This window comes from Rhinolophus hipposideros (genome assembly GCF_964194185.1).
Source record: "Rhinolophus hipposideros genome assembly, chromosome: 16".
Classification (NCBI taxonomy): Eukaryota; Metazoa; Chordata; class Mammalia; order Chiroptera; family Rhinolophidae; genus Rhinolophus; species Rhinolophus hipposideros.
In genome coordinates, this window is record NC_138062.1 from 43467832 (window position 1) to 43489412 (window position 21581).

The 21581-nt window shown below is 45.3% G+C and overlaps 1 protein-coding gene across 3 annotated transcripts in view; it reads left to right on the plus strand.

The window, feature by feature from the left end:
* The window catches only part of PEBP4 (phosphatidylethanolamine binding protein 4), a 211442-nt gene that overhangs the window by 106008 nt on the left and 83853 nt on the right, over window positions 1-21581 (plus strand). For all 3 annotated transcript variants that reach the window (XM_081075908.1, XM_081075910.1, XM_081075909.1), the window contains exon 4: window positions 9892-9990. In XM_081075908.1, the coding sequence (XP_080932034.1) occupies window positions 9892-9990 (99 nt within the window). The remainder of the gene's footprint in view (window positions 1-9891; window positions 9991-21581) is intronic.

The window sequence follows — 21581 nt, forward strand, 5'->3', positions numbered from 1 at the left end:
ACTGAGGTGATCCCCTCCCATCCTGTGTGTGTGGAGAATCAGAAGCCCAGACAGAACCAGTCATTTAGCTCAAAGCTCCACCTACCCCCAGGCCTTCTTGTTTCCCCAGCATTTCCTCCAGGCCTTGTTAGCATCTAGGTCTTTCCAGCAGGATGTGCCATGCCACATAAAATGCCTCTGTCTCTTCCTAAGGGCCCCATCCTTCTCAGAATCTCTGTGTTGGGTAGCTCGATCATGGGTCCACCCAACTCACCAGGGGCCAAAAACCTCGGTGACCAACACCACCTCCATAGGCTGAGCCACCGGCCCAACCATTCACCCCCATCTGGCTGAGCTTGGTCACCCCAAACAAGTGTGAACACGCCACCTTTACAGGCCGGAATCTGAAAGAAATTGGAAACCTGCTGTTAGCTTCATTCCCACTCTCTTCTCATGTTTGCTGTTATTTTTTAACACTTTTTTTTTCTCATAAAAGCACTATCCTCTTCCCCAGAGCTTGCCTGTAGCGAAGGCATGGTCTGTACAACTGCAATTATTTCAGAGAACAGATGGAGTGAGGAGCAGAAAGTCTGTTAATAGTAATAGAAATGCTACATGTTAACCTGGACAGCACATGATGACAGTCCCATGACTACCCGTTCTGTTCCCACCAGCTGGGCAACCAAAGTAGGAATGAGATATTCACAAACACAGCCATCAGCCACGTAGCCACCTAAAGTTAGAACTCAAATTCCTTCACACTAGGGGCCTTGGCGACTGCCGCGGCTCAAGCCGAGAGCAGAGGAGGCCAAGCCACAGGCCTGGCAGAATTGCCTTAGCTCTGGTTCAAATGCCAAGCTTCCTGGGCTGGCTGAGGCCCAGGTTTAGCTTCCAGGCAAACGCTGGCCCTAGACAGCAGCCAACCCAACAGTGCTTTACATCCGTGCTCTGGGGAGGAAGCGTTAGGTCCAGCGGGGCTGGTTTTGACTTCCTGGGAGGCAGTGGAGAGTGAGAGACCTGGCTCAGGAGCCAGAGGCTTCAGGTCCCCCAGGCCAAGGTCCAGAAGGACAAAGGCAAGGCTCCGTGGCAAGTGACACAGCATTGGGGGCCAGCAATACACAGGGCCAGTCCAGCTCTGGGACCAGAAGTCTCTTCCGCCTTCCAGAACACAAAATGAAAACCATGTCTTATCCTGACAGAGGTGATGGGTACATTTATTTTAACAAATATTTCTTAAGCGCCTACTGTGTGCAAGAACATATGCCAGGCACTTCAGGAACAACAAAGAAATAATAGACCCTACCTTCAAGAAAATTATTTTCTAATAAGAAGGACCAAGAGAAGCCCATGTATAACCAGATACATAGCAGACCGTGATAAGTGCCCCAGCGAAGGTACAAATGAAATGCTACTGGGGTTCCAAAAGCAAGGACAGCTGATCTGGTTCAAGGAGCTCAGCAAAAGTCTTCATAGAGGAGATGGGTGGCATTTGAGATGTGTCTTGAAGAATGGGATGGATTTGCCGGTGGGCACAAAGGTGGGGAAAGAAGAATCACACTGGAGGTTGTCGGAGTTGTCCCCAGTCTGCATGGATGCGTGTGGGGCCGTGGGGGGAATCCGCCGGTAGGCTGACTGACAGTGAGCGACAGAAGGCCTCCAACGCCAGGGTACGAAGTTTATGTTTAAGTCCTAAGTCTGCGGCGGGCTGTTCCTTGGGAAGATGACTGGGCAGTTGTGTGCTTGCTAGAGCCAATTCTGTGCTTCTCTTCTCAGCTCCAATTCTGTGACCTCATGTTGGTAGCTTGGCTGTGAAATTCACCCATGGAAATGAGCAAGTGCTGTAGATCAGGACTTCTTTCCTTCCTTCCTTGTTTCCTTCCTTCCTCCTTCCCTTCCTTCCCTCTTCCTTTCTTTGTTTTCTGAAGAATTGGTTTTCCAAGACCCCACTAGGTGACTCTAACAGAAGCCAGCAAAATGAATAGGGAGTTGTCAAGAGGTCAGAAGGCAAGTTGGGAGGCTGTTGAAATAGTAGAGGCAAGAGCCAGTTGAGACCTCCCCCAAGGGAGTCAGAGAGAATGAGGAAAGGTGAGAATGGGTTCTAGAGAGACCCTACACTTGGAAATCATCTTTTGACTGATTTCATATTTTGAATTTGAGAGCTGACAAAACATTCATGCCATTCATAGAAATAGATGAGTCAAAGGAAGAACTGGCAAGTGAAGTGGTCATGAACATAGCTTTTAGAGCTAGTTAGTTATTTGTCTGATAACTAATTAGGTTAAAGGAAGGATCCACGCGCTATGTTGCTATGAGCTCTCCTTTTCCTTTCCCTCCCTCCACTTTCCTCTTCTCCCCACTCCCATGCAGAACGGATAATATCTCCATGCCTCACCTGACATGCAATGATTTCTGCTGCCTGCTTGGCTGTGTATGAGGCTTTGAAATTTAGACAAGTCCCTCAGCTTTATTAAGACAGAAAAGTTGCAGTGGGCCAGAGGGGCGGGGTGTGGGCTTTGGAACACGGGTAGAGTACAATGAACTCAGCAGGATTTGAACTCACCACTTATTGCCCACCTGCGTCCGCTTGGCGCATAGCCAGAGCCCGCCGGAGCCAGGCAAGAGCATTCCTTCCCCCAGGCATCTTGAGCGGGCAGATGCTGTGGAGGGACTATCATCCCCAGAGGCCTGGGCAGCACAGTGGCAGAAGGCACTTTGGATTCAGAGATGGAACATGTTGCCAATAAGTACATCTTTGTAGTATGTACGTTTTAAATTACACAAGTGTCCAGAGACCTAGGTATGGAGGAATTTGCCACACGAAACCAATACCACCGTACTGCTGTAAAGAAAAGTCAAGCCCAGATCTGTCCCTCTGCCTCCTGACCTGTGTCTGCCCTTCTGTGCAGGGAGAAGAGGGTGGAATTGGAAGACAAAGGATGTGGTTTTAAATCCCAGAGAAGCCTTTCACTTGCTCACAATGAGTGGCATTTAATGATCACTTATCACGTGCCGGGCACTATTCTGAGCCATTTATTAACTCGCGTAGGCGGCGCAGCAATCTAAGAGAAAAGCACGGTGACGATTATAATCTCTGTTTTCATAGATAATGCATCTGAGGCCCAGAGAGCTCAGGCCACTTGCCCAAGGCTGCACAGTGACTGGGTAGGAACCACGTCACTCAAGTGTATTGCCTCAGACAGATTCTCTGATCCTTCAGAGCCGTGAGTTTTCCATCAGAAGAATCTCTGTTTAGAGGATATTTCCTACAGTGGCCCCTTGTTCTCAGCCATGTGACTCTGGCCCCATCAAATTATGGCCTCAACTGACTCAGACCCACATCACCTGCCCCCTCCGACAACCACATCTGGCTCTTACCGAATCATCCTTTATTTTTCTCATTGACTACCACCTTCCCTCTGAGGACCTAAGCCTCCCACCGCCACCCCCACTCTGCGCAGGTGTGTTTTGTTCGTCACCTGTGACCCTATAGCCCTTTGTGTGTCACACTGTACTGGCGCTGTTTATGTATCTGTCTTCCTCACTGGTTTGTGAACCATGCAAGGGCATCTGTGTATAGGCAAGAGTGTAAGATGTTGCCCCACGTAGCTGAACAAGTCGACGAAATGGGACCTTTAGCCTGAACAAATGGTAACTGTGAGGCCCTGATAACTGCTTTCCAGTGTCTGAGAGACTGCCACGTGCAAGAAGAACAGGACTTGTTCTATGCAGTTGTCGAAGAAAGAACAGGAACGAGTGTGGGTCTTCAGGGGCAGTTTTTGGTTCCCATGAGACATCGCCCTTTCGAACTGAGCTGTACTTGAATGCATTGCGTCTCGAGGGAGGGAGGGACGTTTTGCTGGCTTGTTTCATGCAACCGCAAGTCTAGGGGCTGGCCATCCTGGGCAGATTCAGCAGCTCGAGGACCCGGGTTCTTTCCATCTTTCTACTTCATTATACTTAGCACACAGGCCTTCAACCTCATGCTTGTCCCCTCTTGGCCCCAAGATGGCTGCTACAGGTCCAACATCACAGCCATATTCCAGGCAGGAAGAAGGAGAATGGGTGAAGAGACAAAAGGCAGCAAGTGTTTTCTCCTAGCGAGCCTTTGTCTTTGATTCAGGAGGAGAACCCTTCCTAGGGACTTTCTCTGGTATCTTCTTGGCCAGAACATGGCCTCCCCTTGGTTCAGGAGAGGCTGGTACATCCAGTCTTGTAGCTTTCCAGCCTCTATAGTAGAGGAAGGCAAGGAGGAAGGATACCAGACCCATAGTGTCTACACGACACCTCTTCCCAAATGTGTCAAAGTGGGACCTGAGCCCCAGACTCCGGGTTGAGGGGCCTCTGTCCACACAGCCCAGGAAGTGTCTTGTTCAGCAGCTACGGAGAGAAAGGCTGTCCTGGATGCCAGCCTGAAATATGAGTCGGTCCTCAGGGAGGAAAGGCTTTAGGCTCAAGGGGCAACACTAGACTGCATCCTGGCAGGACCATCAGCCCTGGTGAGGAACAGCTGTTATACTCAACCTCCCCCAGGAAGAAAGCTCTTAACTAGATTTCCCATGCAGAACTTTGTGGGGGAGGTTCAAACACAACCAACCCACTATAGACTAAATTTGTATTCCAACCAATATCATAATGAATAGTGGGAGCAGAGGGCGATTTGTGTTTGTGACTTCAGCTTCTTGATTCGGTGCCTGAGCCCCTTAATCTTCAGGGCCCCAGGCGTAAGAGGTGAGGGGAAGCCTGTCCCTTGTATGTAGAGGACACACACTATTTCCTAAGAGTGAATTAAACAGGAGGAAAGAAACCTGGGTGTCAATCAGTGGTGGATTTGGCCAAGGACTTTGGGGAACCAGACTTTAGGACTATAGGTCTGACCCACAACTCCACATTAGTGTCAGCTGGGAAATTTCCAAATCAGACCAATGCCTGGGCCCCACTCCAGACCCTTTAGATCAAGGGTCCAGCCTTGCTAGCTCTGAAAACCTCCCCTGGTGTGATTCCAATATTGAGGCAGGAGTGAGAACTACTGCCTGGAAGACGGCTCTACACTCAAGTTGACCATGAACATTAACCTCTTCAGGTCATCTCAATCTTTCATTCCAGGGCAAGTGAGTGTGGTAGGCAACAAGCCTCTCTCATAATCATATCAGAAAACGAGAGAGATGCAATGCCAGACCCCCCCAGGTTCCTGTGGTCTTCAAATGGGCTGCATGGATATCTGAGATATAAGAAGTCGAGGGCCCTGTTCTAAAATGTACCTGGAGTTGGGTTTCATTCGATATGGTAAGACACGCAGAAGGAAATGATAGTCATGAAGGAAGAAGTGTCTACTCACAGGTCCCTAGAAACAGGAGTCACAGCAGGCCCTGTAGGACTACACAGGGAAGCACCAGGGTTGATCAGGAGGCAGAGGGAGCAAGGGGAAAGCCTAGGTGATGGTCTTTATTGTGATTTTTTTTGTGGGAATTGATGGGCAAGGCAGGATCAACTGGGTAGACAGGTTTAGGATTGGCTGGTTTGAATAATTCTGGTAGGCTCTGGGGCATAGGGGCTGCTGCTAGTTGTCTGGTACCTGGCCCTGGGATGATTGTGTCAGGGGGATAATGGCTCAGCCTGATACCAGGGGTGGTATAGGGTGTAGGCTCCAGATACCAGGGGTGGTATAGGGTGTAGGCTCCAGATTGGTAGGTTTGCATTTGAAGAGTGCACTCTCAGGTGAGTGTTAGGTATCTCTAGGAATTGGCAGTCTCTCCAAGAGTCAGCAAGTCCCCAAATGTCAAAAAGCATCAGAAAACAAAAGACAAGATTAACACAGGTCTCACCTTCTCATGACACTATGCTCAGTACTACTGAGGACTCGAGACAGTCCACTGACATCCTGTCATATTCTATCCACGGACTGCTTCCACTCCTCTCTGGGAAAGGCAGGCACACACAGACGCCTCACACAGCAAGGTGGAGGGAGAGGGTCTCAGAGCCTCTAGAGTTCACCTCTACGTCACGAAAGTCCCTCTGCCCGGTACCTCTGAGTTACAGAGGGGGTGGATGCTGGTCTACCTCCGGGAACGAGCCTCTGTGCCATGCTGACCCAGCCCTTGCACAAAGTGGCTGCATGATGCACATTTTTGGTCTTCTCGTCTAGTTAGCAAAGACAGGAAGATTGTATGTTATGCAAGATTTGGTAGCGTACCCATTGTTTCTACATACCTTAAAAACTCCAGGGATAAACATAAAAAATATCTGTCAGTTTTATAGCCCAAAATGAGATTTTATTTTATAATTTGCATATCTTTAATTACTAATGAAACTGGACATTTGTTCATACGTTTATTGATCATTTTATATTTCTTATTTTATGAACTGTCTATTCGTGTTACTTGTCTATTTTTCCATTGGGTTATTAGTCTTTTTCTTATTGATTTAAAAAGTACTTTATATATTAAGGATATTAACCCTTTTTTGTAGGTCTTGTCAATATTTTCTCCCAGCTCGTCGTTTTGAATCTTATTTTGCTTTTTTTGTCATAGACAAGTTACAAAATTGTATCTAGTTAAATATATCAATCTTTTCCTTCATGCCATTTACTGTTAACAGTTTGGTGTGTACTTTTCCAGACATTTTCTATACATATGCAAATGAATCTGTAAATATATATGTATATACAGTGAGATATATAAAGTTTTCCTGCACATTTAAGATAATATCATACAAACTATTCTACAACTTACTTCGCTTACTAGTATATTGTGGGTATTTTTCCATATTAAAATATAAAGATCTAACTCTAATGGAGTATTCTACTATATTAATCTATTATAATTTTATTAAATCAGTTTTTAAAAATTTTTTCATTTTCATATGTAAATATGGAAGTTTTTTGGTGTATGAGAGAAATAGAGACTAAAATTTATTTCACATGGTGAATCAACTGTCTCAATAGCACCTATATTATTGTATTTAAAATAATCCATCCTTTCCTCACTGATTTGAAATAACTATATTAAATATCATACATTTAATGATCATTTGATCACATGCTAAATACACCTACGAGTATATTAAGAACATGAGTTTCTCTCTAGATTTTCTATTTTGCTTCCTTTACTTATTTATGCCTTAGTTAATACCACATTGTTGTAATTATTGTAGTTTTATAATATATTTTAATATCTACAAAAATCAATATTATCCCCCATTTTATCTTTTTTAATATTGCCTTGGCTAACTTTTTTTTTTTTTTTTTGCATTTATTCTGAGCTTTAGAATCATTCCAGGAAGTTCCCAAACCAAATCTATTTAGGGTTTTGATTGGAATTGTTTTAAATAAACTAATTAATTAAAGGATTATTGACATATTTGCAAATGATTTTTTCAGTTTAAAAGCATAGTATGTCTTTCTTCATCTATTCAAGTTTTCTTTTTATGTACATCAGTAATGTTTTTGTTTTCTTTGTATAAATCTTGTATGTTTCATCAAGTTTATTTCTATGTATTTTATATTATTTTCTTACAATTATAAATGGCATTTTTAAAGTATATATTTTAACCGACCGTTATTATTCTGTAGGAAAGTACTCAGTTTGTGTGCATTTTCTAACTCACTTTACTGAATATTAGTCTAATTGTTTCTAGCTGCTTCTTTAGGATTTCTCACACAAGCAATCATGTCATTTACCAAAAAAAATTTTTTTAATTAATTAAAAGACAGAGAAGGTAGATGGTCTTATTTCATCTTTTACAGTATTTACACTTAGTTTCTTTTTATTTTCTTATTGCTTTGGCTAGAACCAATTCCTGGATGTATCAATTAGAAAATTTTGCTCTCTCTGGGATTATACTGGGATTGCAAACACACACTCACACGCACACACAGATGGGCAATTTATGATTTAATCCTACTTTTCCCCTAATATTTTCATCTCTTTATCCTTCTCTTCTGAGTTCTTTTCTTTTCTTCTGAGTTCTTGGAGATTTTCTTGGGCTTATCTTCATATTCTCTGATTTAATTTCTCATAGCACCTGATATGTGGTTCACTGCTTCTTTTGGATTTCAACATCAACATTCAACAATCAGTATCTTCCTCTAAAATACTCTTCTTTGGAGAGTTGCCAGTGATGCCCCAGTTGCTAAAGCCAATGGTCCTTATTCTATGATGGCTTTGTTATACTGACCCCATCCACGCTCCTTCCTGGAACCTTTCTTTCACTTGGTGTCCAGGACACTATGCTCCCTGGTTCTCCCACTAACTCTCTTCTCCTCAGTGTCTCCCGTTCCTTCTGCTCTGAGTTCCTGAGTTCTACCCGAGTCGTTCTTCTGTTCTCACTATAAGTTCTTCCTGACAATCTTATTAATCCCCATGCCCAGGACTCTTCTCTATTTTTCTTGTTCACTTCTTACTCTCACGCCCTTCTCCTCCATCATACTCACCAGTCTAAGTCCCTATTCAAGTTAAGCCCAACTTAACTTGGTAGGTTCTTTTCCATGCCTGCACCTGAACAGTTAAAAAATGCAAAACTGTGGAATGCGATATTACCCAGTAACCTTTCTACATACCTATGGTTTATTCAGTTTCTCACTTTCCAAAATGACTATTTCACACCTTCTTCTCTGTCCCCAAACATCCTATAATCCCTCTTCCACTGATAACCTTGCTTCTAATTCACTGAGAACATAGAAGCAAGCAGAAGACAATTTCCTCACTCCTCACCACTACCTCTTCCAATTCCCTTGCATCTGAGCCTGTACCCTCTGTCCCTACCAAAGTCTGGGCCATCAGCTTTTGCTCTGCATCCTGTCCCCTCCCACTTCCCAGAGTCTCGGCTCTTGCAATGATCCCTCTTTTCCTCTCTTCCATTTATATCTCCTTTTCTACTAGGTCATTTCCATTGGCCACGAACATCCATCTGTTAAACAATAAGAATAAAAATAAAAATTGACTCTTCCTTCCCCTCTAGTAACAACCAGTCCATGTCTTAGCTATCCTTCACACCAAAACTTCTAAAAAATCATCTGTAATAACTATCTCCAATTCCTCGTCTCCACCTGTTTCAATCAAACCTCAGTCCTTTTTACTCCACAGAAACTGGTCTTGCCAAGATAACAGTGATCTCCAAGTTGTCAAATGATATTGCCACATGTATGTCTACCTTATGGCTGCGTTCAACACAGCCGACCACTCCCTCCTTGAGACTCTTCCTGTCCTGGCTTTCGTGATACCTACTCTTCAGGCGTTCCACTTACCTTCCTGGCTTCACAGTCTCCATTGCTAGATTCTCCTCTTTTCTCAATGTCAGCCTGTTCTAGAGTTCAGTCATGAGAACGCTTTTATTCTCCATGTCTAACCTCTCCATGAATAATCTCATTATTCTATAGATTTAGGACCGTCTGTATGTAAAGTAATCTCAAATTTATATAATCAGTCATATAGTAGGTGTCCAGTAAATTCTTATTGAAAGGATGAATGAATCCTAGTATACCTTGCAATTGGTACCGCTCCTGACCCAGAGTAGGCTCTCCTATATTTGCTGAATTAATGGATAAGTCACTCCAGCTATACTGTGATCCTCTTTAGAGCAGAAGCCCTGTTTTAGGTTTCTTTGTTTCTTCCACAGCACCTTGCATGATGCTAGGGACTTCCAGTGCTTAGAAAATACGCTTGTTTGATTTATTCCTCTTCATAAAGAGAAAGCCAAATTATCGAGCTGTCTTTTTAATAGACTACATTTCTCTGAGAATAAACATGTAACACAAGAAGTATGTCATGAGAACCAGGATGACCTGGGTAGGAAACTATAGGGGTTGGTCAGCCATTCTCTGCTGAAATACAGGTAAAAGGAGGGTCTGCACCCGGTAGTTTTCCTATCGGGAGTCTAGCCATGATGCTACATTTCTTTTTGGTGAATGTGTTACAGGACGCAACCTACATCCTGGTGATGGTGGATCCAGACGCCCCCAGCAGATCTAATCCCCAAGCTCAGTTCTGGAGACATTGGCTGGTGACAGATATCAAGGTAAGCATGCCAGACGGCCCTTTCTGATGAATTTGGGATTATAGCTGGAAGGTGATCATTCTGTGTGATTCTCAGCTCTCGTTCGCGAGGGCTGAGGACTCTGACGAGCCAGGACTTCTGTGCCATGTGGCCCTCAGCACCCAGCCGTCACAGCCCCTGCCAAGTTTTCTAACAATTTAAAAAAATGTCCCAGGATCAGTGGTGTACAGGTAAATGGGCTCTCAGGATAACGGGGAGAGGAGTCCTCGTTTGTAGTGTTTTCTGGTTTCTGCAGTATCAATACTCCCACGATGGCCAATTTCAAGCTACTGATGATTTAACAACTGACTCACAGGATTTCTGAAAATTTAACAATCGGCTCCGGAACACCACTGCCAGTGGTGATTCCGCGCAGTTCAGGTGGCAGAACTGGCTGATGTGGCGGGGGGCGGGGGGTGGCAGATCCTGCAGGAGTTCGTCCTCCTGATGGGCAGAGGGGCATGGAGTAGACGTGGCAATTTCCTTTCTTTGTATGGAAATAAATGGCCTCCCCTCCTCTTGGTCCCTTTGTAGTCATATTTGTGAAGGAGCCTGGCTCACACTTTCTGGAGTAAGTCTGAGGCACACAAATCTGGCAGATTGTCAATGGGTGTTATGTGGGGGTATAGGGGAGTAGAGTTATGGGTTAAGTTAACTTTTGCTCGTCAAGTTATGGGTTAAACTGACTTAACCCCATTCCTCACTGAAGGGTATTTTAGAGCTTTCAATATCCTAATATGCACTATGTAATATGCATTTATTTTCCAATCTCATTTGACTGTGGAATCTTTTGTTGACGAGCACCTGGCAGTGCACTTTGGGAAAATCCACCTAGCTTCAAGCATTCGCTCATCTCTGCCTAGAAAGCCCATGGATGACCTTTGCATAATGTGCAAAGGCATCAAGCCCGCAAGATAGTGGGAACCCAGAACTGGAAACAGGAAGTTTGGATTCAGGTTTGGTTGGTTCCCAACTCAATCACCTCCCTCAAGTCACTTGGAACCTCTCTGGACATTTCATCTTTGTAAGATGAGAACCACGTAACCCCCTCTAGGTGACTGATCAGATGACCTAATGAGCGAGCACGCTGAGAGCACTTTAGAAAACATAGAGGATGTTTTCTAGAGATGAGGCGCTTGTGTTCCTTCTAGAACTATGGGGCAGAGGAAGGGGGATCATCTGAACTAGCTATCGATGACCCCGAGCAAGGCAGGCGCTCTCACGGCCACTGGAGTGGGGGCGTAGGGGAGTTACCCTGGCAACCAACCCTGCCCAGTGACCACAGGCCCTTCACAGGAAGCGCAGGTAGACAGCCCGTCCTGAGGCAGCCCTGGCCACAGCCTTGGACAGAGGCTGAACAGGCTCCTGAGGGAAGGCAGGGGCACTGCTCCCCACACTGCCTTGGCCTGGAGAAGAGCCTTGGAAACGCCATGCTAATGGGAAGGGGCAGAGCTGGGAGAGGCTTGTGCCATCAGAGCCAGGAGGGGAGCTGAGGGCACAAAAGGGAAAGATGCTGGATCCTGTCCCAATCCATAGTGTTGCCATTTTCTGTGCTCGGGGCTCCCTGGCAGTCATAAGGAGCAGAAACTCTCAAGAAAAGCGTGTTGCTCTGGATGTCACATTTACAGTTCACCGCCCCCCCCAACACACACACACACACACACACACACACACACACACACCATACCAGGCTGTCTGCAAGAGGGTTCTACTGGGCAATTCTGAGGCTGGAGATTGGAAGCTGTTGTGGATGAAATAATTTCAGCATTGAGGGGTCCCTGGGGGCCATGAGGCTGCCTCTCTTCCAATCCCGAAGTCCCCCACCCACTCCCCTCACCCCAATACTCAGTCAAGACAGTTCTCTCACACAAGCCTTGTGGTGCAGACATAGGTTATGCTGCAGGCGCCCAGCTCAGAAGCAGAGCAGGTGGCAGGTGACAGGGGGCAGCTGTCCGGCAGGGCTACTAAGCTGAAGAGCTTACCAGGGCCACCTGCCCGGGTACGGCCCTTGGCCTTCCCGCTCAGGCCGGAGGAGGCTTGGGTTTCAGTCGCATTGTCACCCACTTTCCCTGATCTGAGGGGCCAGCAGGAAGCAGCAGCTCTCAGCTATAACCACTTGGCCTGCCCACCAGCCCCCAAATTCCGCCAGCCATAAAGCCCATGTAAACCAGGCCCATTTGGTTCTCAGGCTATGGACCTCAGCCAAAGGAAGGCAGGACTCTAATCACAACCAGAAGCATTTCCTTTGTGTTGGTGTTAGCTGCTGCTGAATGGTCTCAAATATTAGAGCACATTTGAATCAGCTTGTTAAAATGCAGACTCCTGGGCACTGCTTTAGTCAGTCTGGAGAAAACGCAGCATCTGAGTTTAACAAGCATCCAGGAGTAGTTTAGCAGCTTGCAGGAAGTCTGAAGAGTTCCGTGTTGGAATGCCTTGGTCGTTGTTAATATCACCCATTTGTGGAGCAATTTTCAAGTGAAAAGCACTTTGAAATCTCCTTTTGATCCTCACAATGACTTTGTGAGTTGGGCATTATCCCCATTTTACAGATGGATAAAGCGAAGCCTGGACATTGAATGATGCAGTCTCTCAGCTAGTTGGTTGTAGAGGTGGGTCTTTAATCCAGGACCCCAACTCCAAACTGCACACCCCTCCTGCCATAGTATGGTCTGGGTTCACAGTACACCTCTCCCGACAGCTCTACTGTGGCAGGGGTGTGCCACTGTGCCCTCTCTGTAAGACAGGAAACATGAATTCTGTGCTTCCCCCACCATCCTAGGGCCCTATCTCTGGTTACCTCTTATGGGTAGATGTGTCTAGGCAACCTCTCCAGGAGACACAATCTTGGTAAATAAAATACACCTGACAAGCATTTTGAGCTCCTAACCGTAAACCCTACATATTATCATTACCCTCAGCAGTAAGTGGACTCAGCAATAAGGCATGCCATAAAATCACTGCAGACATGCAGTGACCAATGGCCCTGTGATTTACAATGCAACAGAGGCAAACGTGGTGGAACCTCAGCTGGCCTAGATACGAGCATTAGGGGCCCAGGCCTTATCTGGTGATGGACTGGGCCATGGCTCCGGGAGCCCTTCATTAGGGACAATTTTTGGACTGTCTGTTCAGGTTACAACAGGACAGCAACCAGTTCTTAGGCATTCAGGAAGCATCTGCAGCCCCACCACAGAGAGGTTGGTGGGGTGTAGGACAGAGTAGCCCTTAAATAAAAGTAGGAACTACCGAGAAGTGCATCAGTTGGAACCAGACATTCGTGGTACCCTTTGTTCCTTTCACTCCTCAAATACAGGTTGACCGTTATTTGCTATGGTGCAAGTGTGTAAGAGCAAGTGGATATCGCTGAGAGCTGGAGCCAGACTGCTGCGGCTCCAAGCCGAATCCACCAGTATTACCTATGTGATTTCAGGGGGCAAGGTGCTCAACCGGTGTCTCAATATGCTGACTTGTAAAGTAGGGGTACAGGTAGTCCTAACCTCGCGCTGTTGTTAGGAAGCGTCAATGAATTACTTTAAGTCAAGCACTAAAAACAGTACCCAGAACACATAATAAGGTCTCCATAAGTGTTTGCTGTGATGTTATCATTGTTGCTTGAAGTCGGATGCGTTGTTACAGCACTGGGGTTACAGACGCAAACCAAAGTAGGAGATGTGTCTGCCCTTTAAGGGCTTCTGTTCCAGTGAGGCAGAGGAAGGCTGCTGCCACGCAGGGTGGGGTTGCTCAGGGCAGAAATTCTTCCACCAACAGGTGCTCAGCCATTAGCTCAGTGACAGGACTAGGCTTCAATCCCCAAACCTGGCCAGACTGGGGCAGGCAGAGACAGATACGTAAAGTGTGTGTCTTTCTCGGCCCCCTTTTTGAAAATCTTTCCTGATCAACAGAGCACTGACACAGGTAATGTCTTTCTCGCCTCCCCCCCACCCCCAAGTGCCACATCCTCAGCCTTTCCTTTAAGATGCTTTTCAATTCTGATTCAATCTAACTAATAATCCTCACGTGGAAAGCCTAATTAAGATATCAATTAATTTGCATCATTCATTTCAGCAGAGACGCTTATTGGTTCATCTTCCATTTGTCCCTGAAATTAGTGCTCCGAGCTTTTCATGCAGATATTTTCATTAGACTTTTTATTGTTAATGGGAATATTGAACACAGGAAGATGGTATATTAATACTTTCCACAAAGAATATCATAATTGGTGACAAAGAACACTAAGAACAATTAAGGAGACAAGAGTACCTTTTTTTCTTCCAAAAAAAGAAAATCTTCCTAGAAACCGGCAATGATTCTAAAATTCGTCCTGAATATCTTTTTTGCTTTAAAAAAGAAAAGGAAATGGCAAGTTCACGTTTCCCTTTCATTCAGTGCCCTCAACCTTTGGCAGCTGTAAGTGCAACCAATTCTGGGTTGAATTAAAAGGACCTCTAAGGGTTCATTATTCTGTCTACAATTTTCTATAGGGTTGGATTTTTCCATAATGAGAGGTTTTTGTGTGTTTTTTTAAAGGACTTCTAAGTATGAATGAGATAAGTGGGAAATCCAATAAACAGGGCTAGGATCATAGCCTCTTGGTTTCCAGTTATGTGATTAGCACGTGTCAGGACTCTTGTGTTTGAATTACAGCTCCCACTACTGAACGATCTCAGGCAAATTACTTGACCTCTCTGAGACTGTGACTTCTTGTCTGTAAAACTGACACACATCCTTACTCTTCAAGACTGAGACAAGGGAAAATGGAAATTACAAATGCAAAGGGAAGAAGCCTCCCTAGAGAGAGGCAGTATAGAAAGTGGCAAAATTATCCTCTCCCTAATCAATCGAGTAGCAGATCCATAGAAATTTAAATATATGTATTTATATAATCCGATTTTTTATATGCTCAGAAGCAACAGAAGAAACTGTCTTTATCAGGACCACAAGTTCAGACAAAGAAATCAAACCAAGGACTAGAATTAATTCATTATTTCTTTATTTAAACCTATATTTTTAGTTTCGCTGCTAATATTTGTGCACTTGTCTATGCATGATTTGCCCTGTACTGTGAGGGTCCATTTTAAGTAATAACCTCCTGCCAGGCATGGCTTATGTTCCCGAAGGACAGATAGATTTAGATCTATGGGCCCTAATAAGCATTTAGTGATGGGGAGGGACAATGCAGAGGGGGCCGTTATAAACCAGACTTGTGCTGGCCACCTGAAGGGGCGGGGAAAGAGCCTTCCTTTGGGGTCAGGTGAACTAGGAGAGGCTCCAGGCTCCACAACTTCCAGATGGGAATCTCTGAGACTCAGTGTCTTTATCATTAAATTGGGCATGATAAGAATATCTCTTTCCCAGGGTTCAATGAGATTAAAGCTCCTAAAGCAGAATGGAATACTCGTAGGACCTCATTAAATGAGATTCTCCCTCCCACCGCCCCAACTTTAAGATCTGACCCCAGTAGCTCCTTATGATTTAGAGACTTCCCTTTGGCTATTGGACTCATGTTTTGCCAAGTAAGAATTCTAAACAATGCCCCAACATACAAACCCTATGGGTTAAAAAAAAAAAAAAAGAAAAAAAGCTTCTTCTATTGCCTTTTGAGGCTACATGGATTCAGACCCAGCCTGGAGAATCTGATCTGACCCAGACTTATTCTGGAGGAGGTAGTAGTTGGGGGAGTGGGGCTCTGTCCCCCCATGCAGCCTCTGGGAATTGCCCTGTGACTCCCTGGACAGGACCAGGGTCCCCTGGAGGAATCCCAGATCACATCAGGGCAAGGGGCTGGGCTACAAGTGACAGTCAGGCCTACAGTGTGCTCCCCGTGACCAATGCTGCACTTCGCCCCCAACATGTTCCACTTTTATTTCTAACCCAACCCCGCCCCCTCGCTATCCCCTCATCACGCACAGTCCCCACGATGCTGTTACTGTCCCACCCAGAGATGCCTTCACTCCCATTCAAATTAATTTAAATAAAATGTTGCTCCAAAGTGGAATATTATCTTTTGATGAATGTTTCTAAAGCCCTTTAGGTTTTCATGGTAATTTGTGGTGTAAAATTATTTGGAGATAAGAGCCAAATTAGCTCTTGTACGCTGAGGTCGCCGTGTCCTGTTATACATGTGAGCAGTGTTTAAATATAATCAGCCCTTAGACTAATGCAGCATAATTGTTCATTTGAAATAGCTTTTTTCTACTCCATTCAATGAGTCATTAAAATATTCAAAGGATAATGCAGTGAATTGGAAATGAATTTATCATATTATCCCATACATACTATAGTGCTTCAGGTAACTAAGGAGAAAGGGTGGAGGGGGTGAGGGGAGAGAGAGAGAGAGAGACAGAGAGAGAGAGAGAGAGACTAGGAATATAATGGGTACAGGCAGGAAGGGGCCAGTATATACAGGAATATGGTAAACAAAGCTTTTTAGTTGATTTATGGAAAGTATGTATAGAGAGGCTGACCGGGAGGGGTGGAAAAGAAAAAAGGAAAATGCTGTTCTTCGAAGAGCTCAATCTTTCTCTCTCTCTCTCAGCACTCTGAGATTCTGCGCTCTCCACTGTTAACTTATTTTTATCAAATATGTTTATATCAGAAAGTCGTTATGGAAACCAATTCTGCCATCCAGGAGAATTCCTGGATCAGGCAGAAAACTCTCTCTCTCTCTCTCTCTCTCTCTCTCTCTCTCTCTCTCTCTCTCTCTCTCTCTCTCATACACACACACACACACACACACACACACACACACACACACACACACCCATAGACACCCCAAAGGGAACAGCACGGTCTTGCTCACCTAAGTCTAACCTCAGCTCTGCCTGGGACAGAGGGTGACACCCTGGCTCCCCTCAATGGGCAAAGCTGTAAAATGGGTAAGACTGAGACCAGCAGTCCAAGCCCACCTGCCCTAACATAAGGACATGGGCCCGTCACTGTCCATGGGCCTCCGCCCCAAGCACATGCGCTTAGGAAGAGACAAAGGGGGTCCAGGCAGCATATGCGAAACAGTGATCCTTCCTTGATCCCAGGAAAGTTCTGTTAGTGTGCATTGTTTATGCCACCCTGGGAATAATATCTTCTGTTCTGACCACCCTATTGTAAGAAAAATAGTGAGCAGCATGAGAAAAGCGATCAAACCAGTGGGGCTCTGAGAAATCATATCAGGCGAGCAGGAACAGAAAGAGGGAGGGAGGACATGAGAACTGCCTTTAGAGATTCTTTACAGATCTCCCGAAAAATCGGAAGAAATCAAATTGGAAAACAGCGGCAATCCTGCTGTACTCCACTGGGCAAAATGAGATCCAATGGATGGCATTTACATAGAAGTGAATTTTGGCTCCACATAACAAAAGACTTTCTAAGAATTTGAACTGCTTGAGCACTGAGCATATACTCTGCAGGGGAGGGAACTTCTTATCACTGAAAGGACTTGTTCATGGGTGACCCAGAATTGTCCCCCCTGCGTAGCAGGCCAGATCAATGACCTATAGGAGGTGCCCCTTCCATCTACAAGCAGTGTTTCCACCTACTCCGTTTCCTCTCCTGGCTAGAGACACTCTTCTTACACCTTACAGCCATATGACATCTTAACAACAATAATGATTAAAGAAGGAAGAATAAAAAGAAGGAGAAAAAGGGAAAGGAAAAGGAAGAAGAGGGAAGCATGTGGTGCTGAGCACTGTGTTTTCATGAACATCTCATTTAATCCTCACAAAAGCCTGAAGAGGAAGGTAATATAGACGAGGCAATTAAGGGTCTAGAAGGACTAAACAACTTGCCCAAGATGTCACAACTAGCGAGTGGCTGATTGGGATTTGACTCCAGAGTCTGCACGCATAATCAGGACACCATATTACCTCTCCAGAGTTCAGGTAGATTTCACCACCCCTTCCCCAGGCCCGGCCCACGTGACAGCTTGTGTCAGGGCCGGGAGTGGCTGCTGGCAGCAGTGGTGCTGATGTGAGTGGTGCAGTGTGAGGGAGCTGCCCTCTGCCCTTGGCCTCCGTTCTTGGCTACACCCCCTTCAGCCATAGTGTAGCCCTGACCTTGGGCCTTGGGGTGCAGCATGGACCCAGGGAGGGAGATTCTCTGTCTTACTCCGAGCAAATTATTTACCTCCTTGAGTCTGTTCCCTCATCTGTAAAAGGACCACTAGCATCGACCTCACAGAAATGTTGTGAGGGCTCAATCAGTGAAATGTGTAAAACACCCAGCATCCAGCACTCCATAAGTGCTGTGTATTTGCTAGTTCCCTACTCCTTCCATCTGCTATTGTCCTACATCCCCCCTAGGTAGCTTAGGCAGGTGAGTCTTTGAGGGTGAGGAGGGTGTGTCGCCCCCCAGAGGTAGAACAGGGCCTGGCAGGGAGAATGAGCTGCCCACGTGGTTACCAAAAGCCCTTGAGGGGTTTAAAAGCTTGGTGGGCTTAGGACTTAACAGACAGGAGCTGGGATCCACTATTTAACCCGCATTGTGCTCAGCACTGTGGCTATTAAAAACCAGTGATAGATAGATAGACAGATAGGTGATAGATAGAAAGGAGGTAATTTGATACATAAATATTAGATGAATTTAAAGTGCGTTTTTTTCTGCTCCCCAGTTGGAAAGATAAGGCCAACGTATAGGAAATAGAGAGAGAGGAGCTCATGAAGCATAGAGTCAACTCAAACTGGACTCTAGATTCAAATGGCTGTGAGAGTTCAAAGCACTCTCCCCTGTCTAGTGACACAGCTAGTCTTCTTTCCTGGCTCAGTTCAAATGTCCTCCACTAAAAGACTTCTTCTGATGCCCCCAGACTGAGTTAATCAGTCTTCCCCACCCCGTGCTCCTACTACACTAGTCAAACCTCTGTTAGTACCCCCATCGCATGGGTTTGTTAATAGTTATGAGTCTCTTTTCCCGATTAGACCATGAATTCCTGGAAAGCAGAATTATGTCTTATTCTTACTGTATCCCCAGCACTTAGCATGGTGCCCAGAACATAGAAAGCCCTCGGTAAATGTTGAGGGCATCAGTGAATGAAGGCATGAAAGAAAGAATGGATAAAAAAAATGAAGGAAGGAATGGAAAGATGGGAGATGGATGGACAGATGGGGTGACATTACTCTGTGATGACTTCACAGTGGAGATAGGAGCTGAACTGGGGCTTGAATTCAGAGCAGACCTGGAAAAGTCCAAAGAAACAAGAGACTGCATTCCAGGAAGGGAACAGAGTAACTAAAAGCTTAAACATTTGATTGGGGTGGAAAAAAGAAACATAAACATAGAATTAAAAGCCAGGATCACTGAGTTAATCAAGAGGCCCTTACCACCTCTCTCTAGATTGTTATTGCAAAAGGCTACTAACTGGTCCCTCTCCTGTAATCTCACCAACCTGTAAAAGTATCTATCTTTCCTTCAAGTGATGATTTTCTTCTCAAATTGAAATATGATCATCTTACTTCCGTAGTCGAAGGCCCTCAGCAACTTCTCGGTCTTTCAGGACAGAATCCTCTCTGGTCAGCATATTATTCAAGACCTTTGTGGCTCTGGGCCCCGCCTGCCCCACCAGCCCCCATGGTTCTCCTGCTGAACTGCTCGTGGTGTCTCAAACATCTGTGTGTCTCCGGCCTCTGTGGACCATTATTTGCTCTGTTCCTTTCCCTGGGAAGCCCTTCTATACTCTGCAAACATTTAGTGGCTTTACGTGAGTTAAGATCTCTGGATGAATTACACCTTCAAAGTCCCGCAAGAGCTTAGATGTACAATGACAAAGTCACTTCCAGAAACAGTTGCAGAAAATGTGGATTCCCAAATTTAGGTTAGTGAGTGTACTATCAATCCACATCCAAATTCAATTAAATTTAATGGTCTGAGAGAACATAGAAAACAGTGAACACTGGGAGTTAGCAAGAATTCACTAAAAACCAGTCATACCCGACCGCTTAGATGTCTTTGTTGATAAATGATCCAGTAGACCACAGCAAAGTATTATCTAAGTAAGCAGAGCACAACTCGACTGGCCCAGGCATTAGACCAAGTTAGTCACGGTCACCTTGTGTGCAAGGGGGAGAAATATGGCTTCAGTGACTCTTGTGTAAGGTGGGCTTTATGGCTTGTTAACAAATCCTTCCTAAAATTGTTGCTTAGTTAATGAATTAGCGTCAGCTTTAAGGGTGGCCCCAAGTGACATGCCACAGAATTCTGTCATAGGCCCCACCTTGTTCAGTATCTTTAGAGACAGCATGCTCACCAACTTTGCAGGGCACACGAAGTTTCAAGGAACTGCTAGTATGGTGGGTGGCAAATTGGATGGAGGGACGTATACTGAGAAAATGACATATAGCGGGGATTAATCTAAAGTTCTGTATTGAGGTTCCAAATCAATTGCACGAGTGCAGAATGAGAAAGATCAGGCAATGGCAAGAGTTCATGAACTATCACAGGGGAAAATATCACAGGAGTTTTAGTTAACTTTTAAGCTTAATTTTAAGCTAATAATAGAACGTCAAATCATAATGCAGGAGTTAAGGAAGTGAACATAATCTTAGATCACATCAATCGATGTAGAGGCTTTTAGCTCATTGAAGACTGTAATTCCCCTTTTTCTGCATCAGTCAGATGTCTGTGGTCAGTCATTCATTCGGCATGTGTTCAGCACATCTTTGGCAATAGTTTCATCTATGCAGGGTATATTGAAAGTTTTTTAAAGTCAAATCCCTTCCAGTGTCTGGTGAGGGGAGCAGAGAAGTAAATCAATGACTATAGTACACTACAGAGTGGGGATTGTTAGAATGGCGTTAATTCCCAAAAGAGAAGAGAAGGTGGGCAAGGCGGAAGGCTCCACAGAGAAGGTGACCCTTGAGCAGGTGGAAATTCACCAGGTGAACAAGTGAGGAAAGGGTATCTAGACAGAGGGAACAGCAGGAACAAAGGTCGTATGGTAGGCACGGGCTGGGCTGGGTGTGTTCCAGGGATAGAAAGAAAGCCGGTGCAGCTGGAACAGAGTGTTCAATAGGAAATGAAATGTACAGAAGACGAGCTCAGTGAGGGCAGCGGAGGGCTTGTGAAGCACAGAGGCTCGGAGCCCTGACTGCACGCTCCGGAGAATCGCCTGGGAGGCCACACCCAGACCAGCTCAATTGGAATCTCTGGGAGCAGAGCCCAGACACCGTTATTTTTAAGACTCCCTCAGGGATACAAATGTACATCTGGATGGAGGGAAGGGAAATGAGAGTTGCTCTTCAGTGAGTATAAAGTTTCGGTTATGCAAGATGATTGCATCCTAAAGGTCTACTGTACGGCATCAATAATGTATTGTACACTTCAAAATGGGTTAAGAGGGGTAAGTCTCATCTTAAGTTTTGTACTTACCACAATAAAAAACAAAAAAAAGAAAGGAAGGAAAAGAAAAACAATGCACATCTGGGATTGAGAACTGCTGTGGTTGGGCCTTGTACCCAGACCTGGGCAAGGAGTTTGGCACATGGGCTATTATTGGAGGGTGCTAAACAGTAAAGAGGGGGATGAAAACTGCTTCGTGTTTTTAAAAGACCACTCTGTGTAGGGTGGCAGCGGGCGGCCACAAGAGG